Here is a 13,695-nt window from a genome sequence, read left to right on the forward strand (position 1 = left end):
GTGGTGGAATCTCCCTCTCTGGAGATATTTAAGAACAGGTTAGATAGACATCTGTCAGGGATGGTGTAGACGGAGCTTGGTCCTGCCTTGAGGGCGGGGGGCTGGACTCGATGACCTCTCGAGGTCCCTTCCAGTCCTATTATTCTATGATTCTATGATTCTAAGTGAAAGAGAAATCAGTAGCCTCTTTCCAAGCCAGACCTAGAAGAGCGGTTTTGGTTTTTTCCTTCTCCAGAGTGAGTAGTCTTAAAAAACCCTTTTTTAGACTTGAAGGATTTTATTGGTATGATAGAGATTACTTAGTTTAAAATAGAAAATACAGGTAAAATCATTTTTTTCCTCACAAACAGGTAGAAATTCCTTAATCACACCTACTGTAATATGTTTAGTTCAGTGGTGTTCTTCGTTGTAGTGACTAGCACCCCACCAAACAGTTTCTTGAAACTGAATAGCATATGGATCTAGATTTGATATATGCATTCAAATACTGCCAGGTTGTGTTGTACAGTTACAGCTGTAGAGGCTCAAATCACTAGTGAGATGTCAAAAACAGTCTGCTATACCAGCATTTCTAAGATCTCACCAGAATAGAAAAAAAATGCATAACCCTTCCTCCAGAAACAAGTGGGAAGCGTTACTCCAGTAGCTGTCTCCATAATCACAGAGAACAAATCTATGAGATTTATGACTGAGGTGCATTCGAATACAAGGGCTTCTACAGAAGATTCTGGTGAATGACTTCCAAAAGCACAATCAGACATATGAACACCTCCAACCATTCAATCATAATCCATTGCTCATTTGACAAAAGGAAACTTAGTAAAACACTCCACAGGATGGTTTAGTCACATCTATTTTACACCTATATCATGAGTTCACTTGTAAAAATATGAGTAACTTTATGCACATGCTGTAGCCAGACAGGAACCGCCCCTCCCCGCTTGCAAAATCCATCTTGCTTGCCCCTCTCTTAGGTGCCTGGAGCATACAGGGCATAGAGAGAGCAGTAAAATCAGCATAGTCTTTGAAGCCTTGACAGGAGGCCCGGATATGCTGGCTGCTGTGACCCTGGATGGCTGTAAACAGAGATACGCCAATTGTTGACCTAGAGGCTGCAGAGGAGTGCCCTTGACTGAAACCCATATTGATAAAAACACACACTGCCCTGACCATCGGCTGACACATGCATAGTCTCATTTATCAAAGTCTCATTTATAACGAGATCATTTAAATTTGACTGAATGAAATACTCCACAACGAGCACAGAAATGAACATGACTACAAAACTTTATCACTTTTCTCTCACTTATGCTTACATACTCAAGAATCTTGTCATACAAGTTGATTTTAATTTTAAACAGCAACTAGCAACTGTGACAGTATATAGGGGAATTAACTTTACAGAGGAGTTTAATGTTACAGTAATTGACAGCTTATCACCCTATAAAGAGCAGAGATTAAAAAAAACCAAAGCAAGCCAGCAGACTCCTCTTTCTTTGATGCAATGTACTGCCTGTTCCAAAGGCTCCCCTCACTGTACTCTCTATGTGCTGTTGGTTACAAAGTGAAGCTTAGCAATGATTTTAATAATTTTCTTTTTGCAATCCACAGTGATGATAGAAGAAAAACAGATGGAAACACATGAGAGAGAGCATCATGATGACAACACAGACTATTAGGAAAAGTGGGTTTAAAGAGGAAACATATGCATTGCATCTTACAAAAATACCAGGAAGTTGACTTAAGACGATTTCCTTGATCTTGTATAATATTGCAGTACTCCATTTTCATCCTTACCTTCAGGAGTTTAGTTGCAAGTTTTAAAACATTGTTTACTAGTGTCAGTTCCTCCTTCTTATTAGGCTTCTTCTCCATTTTCAAATATAGATTTATCTATTCAAATAAAATATTGATATAATACCTCAACTGGGTTAGCAAGAATCCATTTAAAAACCATTAGCAAGATAAGATGTCAGTAATAATATGATAAACACATAACTTTACTGTGGAAATCCACAGAGTTTTTTTAAGGACACTGTACACCAAAGAATATTTTATAATGTTGAAACAAAAAATTGTGACACTCTTATTAAGATAATAATGGACTGTAATTTGACATATACACAATTTTGATTGGAAAGAAACAACAATAAAAGTTGCTTAAAGGACACTACCAGGCTCTAGAGTTTTAATACTCTGACAAAAGTCTCCAGGTGATTATCAAATATTGCAATGAATCAAACTCCTTATTAAAGGAGAAAAACAGAACACTGACAAGTTCAGTGATCTTGTAAGACCTTTCTGGTGACATCATTGTCCTGACAGTATAGCTAAAAGTTATAATTTAACTTCCTGTCCCAGGCCTTCCAGAAATTCTGGAACAAAAAGACAAAACATAGCAAACATCACTTAATAATTAAGTAATAAAAGCAAATGAAAAGAAAAAAATTATACTTGGTAGCTTTTTATACTTAAAAAAACCCCACCTTCAACATAGAATAAAATGAGCAATTTAAAGAGATTCCAGACAGAAAAATTCACAGATGCCAAGTAGCAGAGAAAAAAAAAAAAAGAACCCAAAGAATCTAAACTGGCGTTAGTGTAAGATGAGGGTCAAACATGAGGAATGACCCTATTGGCTACTAGCATTTATACAAAGAAAAATGCATTCCTTTTCAATGTTATTGATTTTACTTCTGAAAAATCTGCCATTTGTTCAGAACACAAAAATAAAGCAAAAAAAAAAAAAAAAAAAAAAAAAAAAAAGAGAACTTATCAGTTACAATGATGTCAAACTTCTTACTTATAGCCAGCCCACTTAAAAGTGCGTTCTGGCTTTAGATGTAAGACTGATTCAAACAATATTCCCTATTCTTAAAGTGGGAATAGTTTCTAAACCAAAACCATCTCTAAAACAGAAATAAAGTGAGCTTACTATATTTAGCATTCTAAATTGTATTCAGAAAAGAATAAGCAAAGGACTCTGTAGGAGTACAAAGATCCTTTGGCAATAACCAACGTCATGGCTAGTTCACTAAAATTAAGAAGAGCCGATTCCCAAGCTTTTCAATGACAGACTGTGGAACTCTCAGAGGGTATGTCTACACTACCCTCCTAGTTCGAACTAGGAGGGTAATGTAGGCATACCGCACTTGCAAACGAAGCCCGGGATTTGAATTTCCTCGTGAAATGAGGAGTAACGGTAGTTCGAACTAGGAAGCCTAGTTCGAACTACCTAGTTCGTGCCCCGTGTAGCCGCGCTGCACGGGGTTCGAACCAGCGGGGTTTTAAAAATGGCGGCGCCCCGCTTATGCAAATTAAGCCCGGGAAATTCAAATCCCGGGCTTCGTTTGCAAGTGCGGTATGCCTACATTACCCCCCGCTAGTTCGAACTAGCGGGGTAGTGTAGACATACCCAGAGGGACATTTTATACAACCAGGTACTAGACAATGTGTGAAAATACTTTTTGATTTTGAATTTGTGAATTATGAGAGAACTAGAAGATTTACCCATGTAAATGAAGATCATCAGTTAATCGTGTAACTGACTACATGGTGACATCAAAAGCCACCTTCCCCCAGCAGCACAGGGGGACAGGACAGGTGGGAGATGACATAGCTGGCTTTCACAGAACCAACTGCCCTTTCCCCTCCCCCCCTCTCCCCACAGCTGCCTCTGACAGACAGGCAGCAGTGCGAGGGTTCAGAGGGGCAGGCAAGAGCCAGTACATGCAGGAAGCAGTTCTCAAGCTGGCTCCTCATATGTATGGGCTCCCATGGAGCCCCCTGCCCTGCTGCATCTTTATCAGAGGCAGTGATGGGGGAAGGGTCAGGCAGAAGCCAGTGTTCACGTGGAGCTGGCTGAAAAGATGGCTCCCCTAAGCTTTGGATCCTGCCTGCCCCTCCCTGCGTGTAAATGTGTAACTGCTATAATTTCCAGTGGTTATACATTTCCACAAATAAATGATAGTTAACATCCCTAGTACTGAAGAGGTTCAAAACTTCTGACCACAGGCCTGGACTCTGATGACTTATATGTGCTCCTTAACCCTTACAGCAACTCTCAATGAAGTTGTTTTGAAGGGTAAACTGATTTCAGCCAGTCTTGAAAACTATGAAGAGTGATGAATATACATAAAGTATTGTGCCTTAAAACTAAGTCATGATCTTCTTGTACAAGGGTTGCTTTACAATTGGGTAATGATTCAAATTGTCATTTCAAATCTGGGTTGCTATGAAATAGAATCCAGAAGGCCATCTATGAATTTTATTTTGTCTTTATGGGAGTCAGATTTCCCTTGTTTATTGCAAGTCCCAAATTGGTAAAGAGATAAACAGTCTTCCAAATGCTAACTGAAATTTGCTGAGAAGAGGTATCTTGAGTTAGCCAATCATCAATATAAGGATAAATTTGAATGTTCTGCTTTCTGAGGACTGGTCTACAGTACAGTTAGGTGGATCGAATCATGGAACAGACCATCCAAATATCCCAAGATAACCTGCTTCAATACAGAGATAAAATCCCCTTCAACCACACACCTTTAGTTGTCACTTACCATACCGCACTAGAACCCAAACAGAGAAACAAACAATTACAATCCACATTCTGAAAGAAATCTTTCCTGAACTTCCTCTTTTGACCTTCAAACAACCCCCAACCTCTGCAGGCTCCCCACAGATGAGGGCAAACAACTCAAAGCAGCATCAGACCCTCCCAGAGCAACAGATGCAAAACCAGTTAATTTCTTTTTACATTTATGATGATCAATACCTCCACCCCACAATACACCTTTCAAGATCCTTAGGTTCTATACATGTGTATCATAATATATGGTGTACTTCATCCAGTTCACTAAATGCCCCAATAAAAACTGTGTGTATGAAACTAATCACTGTATTCTCAAATTAAGTCACACAGAAAAATGACAGAAGACAAAAACACTATCACCCATGGGTGAACATTTTCCACACAGCAGTCACTCCATAGCTGACCTCTCTGCCCTGATGCTCGAAGGAAACCTCCGCAAAATGAGCATGGGAGCTTAAATTCATAACTTTGCTAGATATTAAAAATAATGAACTTTACAGGCAGATTGTTGTAATGAGACATAAATCTGATATATAACCCACTTAAATCCTATCCTCAGCATTTTTCCCCTTTCCCTATGACTTCACCTTGAATAGTTCCTTGAAATGTGTTCACTATACATGATAAACAATCTGTTCTACCTTGTATTTAACTCTGACACTGAGTACATTTCCCATATTTAAGACTGAAAACTTACTTATCCCACCAACAGAAGTTGATCAAAAATAAAATATATTACTTCACCCACGTGGTACCACATTTAAAAATATCTTTTTCTTATGGGAGGCCATTCTACTAGGGCAGGGGTTGGCAGCTTTTGGCACATGGCCTTCCAGGGTAATCTACTAGCAGGCTGCAAGATGGTTTGCTTACACTGAGGGCATATCAACACTTCTAGGAAGACCGACACTCTGAAGGTTAATCTTCTGGCATTCAATTTAGTGGGTCTGGTAAGGACTCACTAAGTCAAATGCTGAGGGTGCCCCTATTAACCCCAGAATTGCTTTCAGCTACAAAGAGTAAGGGAAGTCGGCCATAGAGTTTCTCCAGTCGACCTTCCACTGTGGGGCCACCAGAGAAAAATCAGTGCGAGATACGTAGACTCAAGCTATACAATTCATGTAGCTGGAATGGGGTATTTTTCATTGATTTTCTCCACCAGTGCAGACCTGGCCTGAGTATCTGCAGGCACATCGCTGTGCCTGAGCAGTGGGAGTTGCAGGAAGTGGCAGCCAGCAAGACCTGAGGGGGACCATGCTTGCAGACACTCAACATAAACAAACTGTCTCATGCTCTGCCAATGGATTATCCTGACAGGCCGTGTGCCAAAGGTTGCTGACCCTCGTGCAAAGGCAACAGCAGTTTTTACAGTAGCTTTTGCAGATCTTACTAAAAGATTTGTGAGGTGGCTATGTAAAGCTTAGAGCACTTTTTACTGAACATTAGTCTAGATTTGGTAGTAGATAAAAATGTGGGAATTGAGCATCATGTTAAATGTGTCTAATACCAGGATTTCATTGAATTTGGTGCTGTTTAAAGTCTATGGCCAATGGACTCTCAGAATGAAGACATGTGGAAAGTGAAATGTGTACATCTATGTACATTCTCACCTGCTCAGTAAGTAATATTGAGGTATTGCTGTATTTTTTACTTGTTTCAGATCCAAGTGTAACAAATCTTAGGAGAAAGAGAGTTAATGAAATGCACCAAATCACTAGTTCCCAATTGTAGTGACAATCAAGGAAGATCTCATGCACATGAAGCAACTGAAAGTAAAGAAAAAAAGCAAAATTAAGCGTTATTGAACTTCAAAGTAAGTTAAAGCTACAGTAAGTTCAAAGATTTATTTTCTTGTAAAAAGTGTGGCCCTGTTTTTTACTTTTACTTGACTTTTTATATTTCAGAATCAACATTCTATTAGCAAAGACAGGTTTTCATATAAAGGCTTAAGAGGAAGTTAGGAAGCTTTGTTCTCTTTTGCATATAAGTGAAGGGAAAAACAAAACAAAACAAACAGCAACCCAGAAGAAAGAGGTTTGAACTCAAAGTTATTGCAATGGCTTCAAAACAGCAATATACTTAAATTGGATTAAATAGAAAGTGTAATCAAAATACGGTTGCTAAACTTAAAATTATAATTATATTAAAATATTTATGATTAACGCTAATATTTTGGCATGGCGCTTATAGCATTCTTGATAATCATGCACCTAAATAAAAGCTGGACAAGCCTGTCCTATGGGAATCCAACTCCACAGGTGCCAGAGACAAGAGGGGTGGAGAGCCCACAGAATCCCTGTCCTCTTTCCCACACACCCCTTTTAAAAACTAGCCTGCAAGGAGAATGTGCATTGGCCTGATCCAACTGTTCAGCTGCCAGGTCCCACTATATGTCATCCCATGTGCTGGTAACTGGGCTCTCACCTATTAGTGGCCAAAACCACAGTAGTACCTCTCGCTAGGTCAGGGATGAGCAATACAAAAATGGAAGCCTGCAGGACTAGTCCCTGAAGGGCCAGGGCTGCTATGGAGGTGGGGGGCCACCAAGACTAACTCTGAGGACCGGATCTGACCCATGGGGTGGAATTTGCCCACCTCTGCTCTAGGTGCTATGGACCATATGAATCCAGGAAAAGGGACAGTGCATCAACCCGGCAGCCTCAGGTACACCAGCAGGGAGAATAAGTTAAGGAGCAGGCAAAGAATAGCAAGGCCTCCAAGAAAGCCAGACAGACTACCACAAATGACCTTTCCATAATTTATCGTTTTTTCCTTGCACCTCTGCCATGAAATTTTCTGTAAGTTTCTACACCAAAATTGTAGCCTTAGTTACACTATATACCAGGAAAAGGCAGTGAAATTATATTCCACTAGAGGGCAGGCTAATACTAAACAATGAAATTTTTCCTTCTTTTTAAGCTCTCACCAACACAAGCCAGACTTATTAAAAATATTACCACATCTTGTGTGTCTAATGTCCTGGGACCAACATGGCATTTCCTATTTTTTACAGAAACCAGGATGGAAATGTATGAGAACAGAAGAAAATGAATAAGAGATAGTATACAAACACTTGGAATGCAAATAATGTAGATATTATTAGTTTTGGCCACTAATAGGTGAGAGCCCAGTTACCATATGATACTTCTAAAATCACCAATTACCCCCTCCGGATTAATCTAGGCATGTAATGGTATAGTTGATTAGCCAATAAGCAAAAGCTCATAGGTTAATGCTATAGACTACACGCATTCCCTCCCCCCCAGTAAATTTTTAGCAGGCTGGCCAGCAGCACGGCTCAGTCGTGATTTGAAGTAGGTCCAGGATCTACACCTCTGTGGCTCTGCATTTAAAGTGTATTAGGAGCCATGTGGGGAGGCAGCCTGGCCTAGTTCCGGCTCACACCGAGTCTGTGAGATCAGAAACACAACCCCGGACAGAGGCTGCTGTCACCCCATGCTGCCACTGCTGTATCAGAGGCAACAGTGTGGGGCGACAGGCAGCCAGCAGCCAGTCTATGAGGGGAGCTTGGCAGTCAGTCTATGCGGGAGTGGGGCTGGATTGCACTGGCTGACAGCCCCACCCCCAGGGACTATAGAGTAACTGAGAAGAATTCATGAAGTTAATCGACTATTCAATTAATCAATATTTAACATCCCTAAATTAATGTCATTACACAAGTGCCTGCAAAGCAGGTTTTTAATAAGTGGTGTCCTGAAAATCACTAAGCTCCAATATTCATGAGGAACATGAATGAAAAGAACTGTAATATGTGAAAATAATGTCATAAGTTAATTTACTTTTAATTTATACTCTAGGTAGAATACACTTTAGCTATACATTGGTGGTTAAAAAGTTAAATTTCTAAAATGGATAAACTGAATAATAGATTATAGAAACTATAATCTTGTGAAAAGACACTAACCATGTATGTTTGTTTCACTGTATATCTACCACTCTGGAAGACTTACTTATAAAGTGAAACATTTTAAAAATATTCAAAAGTCTTGGCTGTGTCTACATAAATGAGGTATCCTCACCTGAGCACAGCAGGTAAATACAACTGAGATTGTCAATAAGAAGGCAGATGAAACGATTACATCGACTGACCGTTGAGGACCTCGACGCTGAAAATAAAGGAAATATTGAGTGAAAGTCATTGATCAAGAAAACTTGGTAGATCTAGTCAGGTTCACACTAGGGATGTAGTAATGTAGTCGACTAACTGTATAAACTGACACACAAAAGCTTATAGGTTTATGCTACAGACTATATGCATTTCCCTCTCCTTCCTCCAATCAGTAAATTTTTTTAGCAGGCTGGCCAACAGCCCAGCTCAGCTCTGGCTCACGCCGGGCACGGGACCTACCCCTGCTGTGACTCTTCATTTCAAGTGTATTGGGAGTCAGGTGGGCAGGCAGCCAGCCCAGCTCAGTTTCAGTTCATGCCAGGTCCAGGAGCTTAGACCCCGTTCCCCCGCAGATGGAGGCTGCTGCTACCCCACACTGCTGTGTCTTTATCAGAGGCAACAGCACAGGGCAACAAGCAGCTGGTTCGCAATTTAACTGGCTACTTTCACGGACTAACTGCCGCCTGGAACCCTGCGCTGCTGCTGGCCCCGCGCCCAGGGACTACAGAATAGTCAACTGACCGATAAGAATTCATAAGGTTACTCGACATTTCAATTAACTGATATTTAACATCTCTAGTTCACACCCCCAGCAAAGGCTGATTGTGGCTGACAGTAGCATAATCTAGAACTTTAAAAACAAAATGTTTTATTTTAATTTTACAGTGTAATTACACATCAATATTCCCTGAGACTGCATCACCAATGAAGATAAAAGTGGAAGTAGGTGGCTCAGGGAAATTGTAAACAGACTATAAAACTGTTTTGGTTCAGTTCCTCAGTGATCAAAAGTTGTTTCTATGGCAATTGTCTTCCCTAACTGTCCTATAAATGGAAAATATATTCTGTCTAAGACCACAGCAATGAACTAAACTTGGGTTGTTGACAGGAGAGCTGGGATACAGACCACGGTAACCAAGATGCCTCCTACATGCATCAGTGCAAAAAGCTTGTAATACATTTTTCTATCCAGCAGAGGATTCTCAATTCTTAAGGCGGGGGGGGAAGAGGACACATTATCAACATACATTCATTTTAACTTCCCATCTTCGTTTACCCTTCTGAAAATTTTAATTCTCTGTTGCATGAGGATGAAAAGATGAGTTTTTGATTGTGAGGCATTATATTTACTTATTTGGGACATTCTAAGAACCTGAACAAACAAGACGTATAATTTCTCCTGAATCCAATAACTCCAATCTTTTTCTGGATAATGCTCTAAGTGAACACCAAGCACAGCTTGCCCTAGCACAAAGCAGGGTATACTGGTGCATGCATAACAGCCATGGAAAAAACAAAATAAGGGAAAACAAAATTCCACACACGAATTACATTAAAAAAAAAATCTAAAAGTCTTGAATCACACCAGAACATACAAGCTGCACCAAGGTAGTAACTTGCTTTGCTTCATAACTCCCAGATTATATAACCCCAGTTTGCACATGGTAGAATTGACTCAGAGGTTCTGCAACAGAATTGTTCAAATAAAAAAAATGAAGTACTTTAACAAAACGGAAATCTTTACAACAAAACGTGTGTGTGTGTATGTGTGTGTGTGTGTGTGTGTGTATCTTCTTCATGGCTTCTGGCAGTGGTTTCAGAAAGCAATACATTCATCTACAAAAATGCATGGGAGGATAACTGACAAATTGTTTTTGGACTACAATGTAGTGTACAGTTTAACCTGTTACATCAACGAATACTGGAGACAAATGAATTGCATATATAGTAAAACAAAATTCTGGCTCCCGATAGGCTGAATGTGGTTTTATAAATAGTCTACAGCTCTACGAAAAATAATGTTATTTTTTTTTCTTTTAAATAACTTCTTTAAATGACTGGAAGGTACTCTGCTTAGGAAATAACTTGTGACCATTCAAAGCTAAAGTTAGAGTGTCTGATAACATCACATCTGATTACACCAGTGGCTCTTGGCTTCCAGACTGAACTGAATTTTATTTTGACCTTTAAAGTATTCCTATATGATTTTGGCCCAATAACATTTCAAAGATTGCCTCTTATTATTCCATACTACCAGAGTTTTGATCAACAGAGTTGCTTGAAATGGAGCTCCCTTGACAGAGATGAGGAAGAGCTTCCAGAAAAGCACACTCTGTGAGGGCCACTCAGCTATGGTCTTCCAGCATCCAAACTAGTTAATCTTCCAGACACATAGTGAGGCTCTCCTATTCTTAGGAGTATGCTGAGAGAGAATACGATGAGGTGAGGAGAATTTGTGAATTATGCTATAATAGTTACAGGGTGAGAACAAAGTATAATTGTCCAGGATGATAATGAATTTCCACTAATTTACCAAACCTCTGATCATGACACATAATTAAGGCTTTGAGTTTGGCAGGGAAGTCACAGATTCTTGAACGTTCCAGGACTGTAACATCTGCAGCAGCTGGTTATGGAGTCACCAGAGCAGCTAAGTCAGCCCCTGGGCCAGGTCTGGAATAACCTTGGGCCACCTTACCTCCTCCCACAGCAGCAGCAGCTTGGGTGTGGAAGGGGACGGGGAAGTGGGGTGCAGGAGAGAGCGAGGGCTATCAGTGCTGCTTACCTTGTGAGCTCCCTGGAAGTGGCAAAACGTCCCTCCCTCAGCTCCTAGCTCTATAGGTTGTCTCCACCCACAGGCACTGCACCTGAAGCTCTCATAGGCCATGGTTCCTAGCCAATGGGAGTTCTGGAAGCAGCACTTGGGACAGAGGCAGTGCATGGAAGTAGGAGCTGAGGGAGGGACATGTAATCGCTTCTGAGGAGCTGGGTAGGGAGCCTGCAAGAGCCACCAACATAAACATTCCATCCAGAACCAGCTGGGCTTCCAAGACGCATGCTGCCACCTGTGCCCCCCAGCATCTATGGGGCACTGGATCACCTCCCTCCATCATATACAGTATGTGTCATGGGACAGGGTATGGACTGAGATTTTTAATTTTTTTACTGCCCGTGATTTGTCCATTACTTTTACTAAAAATATATGTAACTAAAACGTAGCCTGACATATGATGAAAGGAGTGCTTAATATAATAGACAGGTGGTCCTAGTAAGTAAGGCTTTCCTTTTTTATTGCAGTGTTTAAACACAAATATCGCTGTGCTGAGTAAGCGATCACATAAAGTGAAACTGATTTTTCTGATTTTTATTGTCTCATGAGAGAAATAAATAGAATAAGAATTATCAAGTGAACTGTAGTTCAAAACTTTCACAAAATACTAAATACTTTAAAAATATTAATCAGATGGGTAAAAAAATGTGTTTACAAATTTTTATGTTGACCACTCCTCTTTAAGAAAGTGATGTTGAAAGGGTTCAGAATTTAGTCCTGGACTGACCTCTCTCAAATGGAAGGTTGGTGGAAACAAAGAGAAAAAGACTGTTTCAGGATCACCAAAAAAAGTGGAAGACCTCCTTCCCTTTCAGGGAAAAAAAATGAATTTTTAACAACAGTATCTGTCCAATAAAATTAGCAGTCAAGGATATAGCAAAGTTGACAGGTCTATGAATTCTACCTTTTTAAGTATCTTAGAAAATAAAGTTTATTTCATTAACAAGACGAAACAGAATATTTGCTACTTGACATTTTCTACTGGGACTAATCTCTTCTCCAAACAATCAGACTACAGTTGACTTCCTGCAAAGACTGGAGGCAGTTTGGTCTTTTCCATGAGACTCTAGGGCTCAGGCAATCCCTAGAGTTTTGCTGGAAACTAAAGCTGCAGCTAAAGATGGAAGACATCTGATTTCACAACACTCTGGAAAATCACTACAGGTTGGACCCCTCTGGTCTGGCTCCCTCGGTATCTGACTGGTGCCAAACCAGAGAATTTGCTGAACCACAGGAGGCCAATGTTGTCTGGTAGCACTACCAGTCCTGAACGAGGGAGTTTATCTTGACATGGAAAGGTCCCATGCTACCAGCCCCCCAACCTTTTGCGCTGCCGGCCCCAGGTACTCCCTACCAGGCTGCCGAGCTGCTGCATCCCCAGCATACTGGGCTGCTGTTTCCCCAGTCCCGCTACCGTATTGCTGGACGAGAGAGTCCTAGTTTAGGGGTCCAACCTGTACCAGAATCTTATCAATATGAAGGAAGCATCACTACAATAAAATCTGCTACTGGAGTACGATCGAATTTATGGATAGAAATAATAGTATTCATGACTTTAAGGAATGGTAGGTGGGAAAATAGCAAAATAAAGACAATGGATTTCAAGAAGGCTGACTTGAGCAAACTAAGGGAACTGGTAGGTAAGATCTCATGGGAAGAAGTCTAAGAGGAAAAACAAATTAAGACAGTTGGCAGCTTTTAAAAGAGGTGCAAACTCAAATGTCATGGATGACGAAAGAAATGAAAATATTTTTTTTTATATTAGCAATGCAGAGAACAGCAGATCTCAGAGCAACAATATCATCAGCTTTCCAATAATGGGACATGAATTTATATTAACAGTGTAAGAGTGACAGGAAAAAATATTGGCATTTTACCTTTAGGTAGGACCGGAGAGAGAGCCACATTTTTATATTTTGCACTTTCTTCAACCGGAAGTGAGGAATCTCTGATTTTCTTGCCCTTCTAGCAGATGTTAAATGACCAAAGAGTTTGGCAAAAAGAAGCCTCTAAGAGAGACAAACAAATTTACTGTAATGTGAATAAATTATGAGTCCATTAATGCTACAAAATAGAAAAATGTAACTGTGTTTAACTGAAAATTTGTATTTTACACATCTCCATAATAAGTAGAGCTAGGCAAAAGTTTATTTGCAGAAAAATGCAGTTTTGGTCAATCAAAAGTATTTACAAATTCATATCACATTTACAGCATAGTTTTGACCATACACACAAAAAACAAAACTAATAGAACCCCAAACATTTTGGTAATATCATAATGAGTCATTTTGAAACACGTGCTTAGAGAGATTCCAAAGAAGCAGGGGCTTCTTCCCTTGAGAAGACTACAAAGAACAATGCACATCT

At 40.1% G+C, this 13,695-nt stretch overlaps 1 protein-coding gene across 5 annotated transcripts in view; it reads right to left on the reverse strand.

The window, feature by feature from the left end:
• Nucleotides 1-13,695, reverse strand: part of PHTF2 (putative homeodomain transcription factor 2) — a 132,335-nt gene that overhangs the window by 11,157 nt on the left and 107,483 nt on the right. For all 5 annotated transcript variants that reach the window (XM_006117154.5, XM_075926646.2, XM_075926619.2 and 2 more), the window contains 4 exons: nt 13,206-13,337; nt 8,629-8,715; nt 6,199-6,354; nt 1,798-1,893 (listed from right to left, as the gene is read on the reverse strand). In XM_006117154.5, the coding sequence (XP_006117216.2) occupies nt 1,798-1,893; nt 6,199-6,354; nt 8,629-8,715; nt 13,206-13,337 (471 nt within the window). The remainder of the gene's footprint in view (nt 1-1,797; nt 1,894-6,198; nt 6,355-8,628; nt 8,716-13,205; nt 13,338-13,695) is intronic.

The sequence above is a fragment of the Pelodiscus sinensis genome, chromosome 1, assembly GCF_052426305.1.
Source record: "Pelodiscus sinensis isolate ZL-2025 chromosome 1, ASM5242630v1, whole genome shotgun sequence".
Classification (NCBI taxonomy): domain Eukaryota; kingdom Metazoa; phylum Chordata; order Testudines; family Trionychidae; genus Pelodiscus; species Pelodiscus sinensis.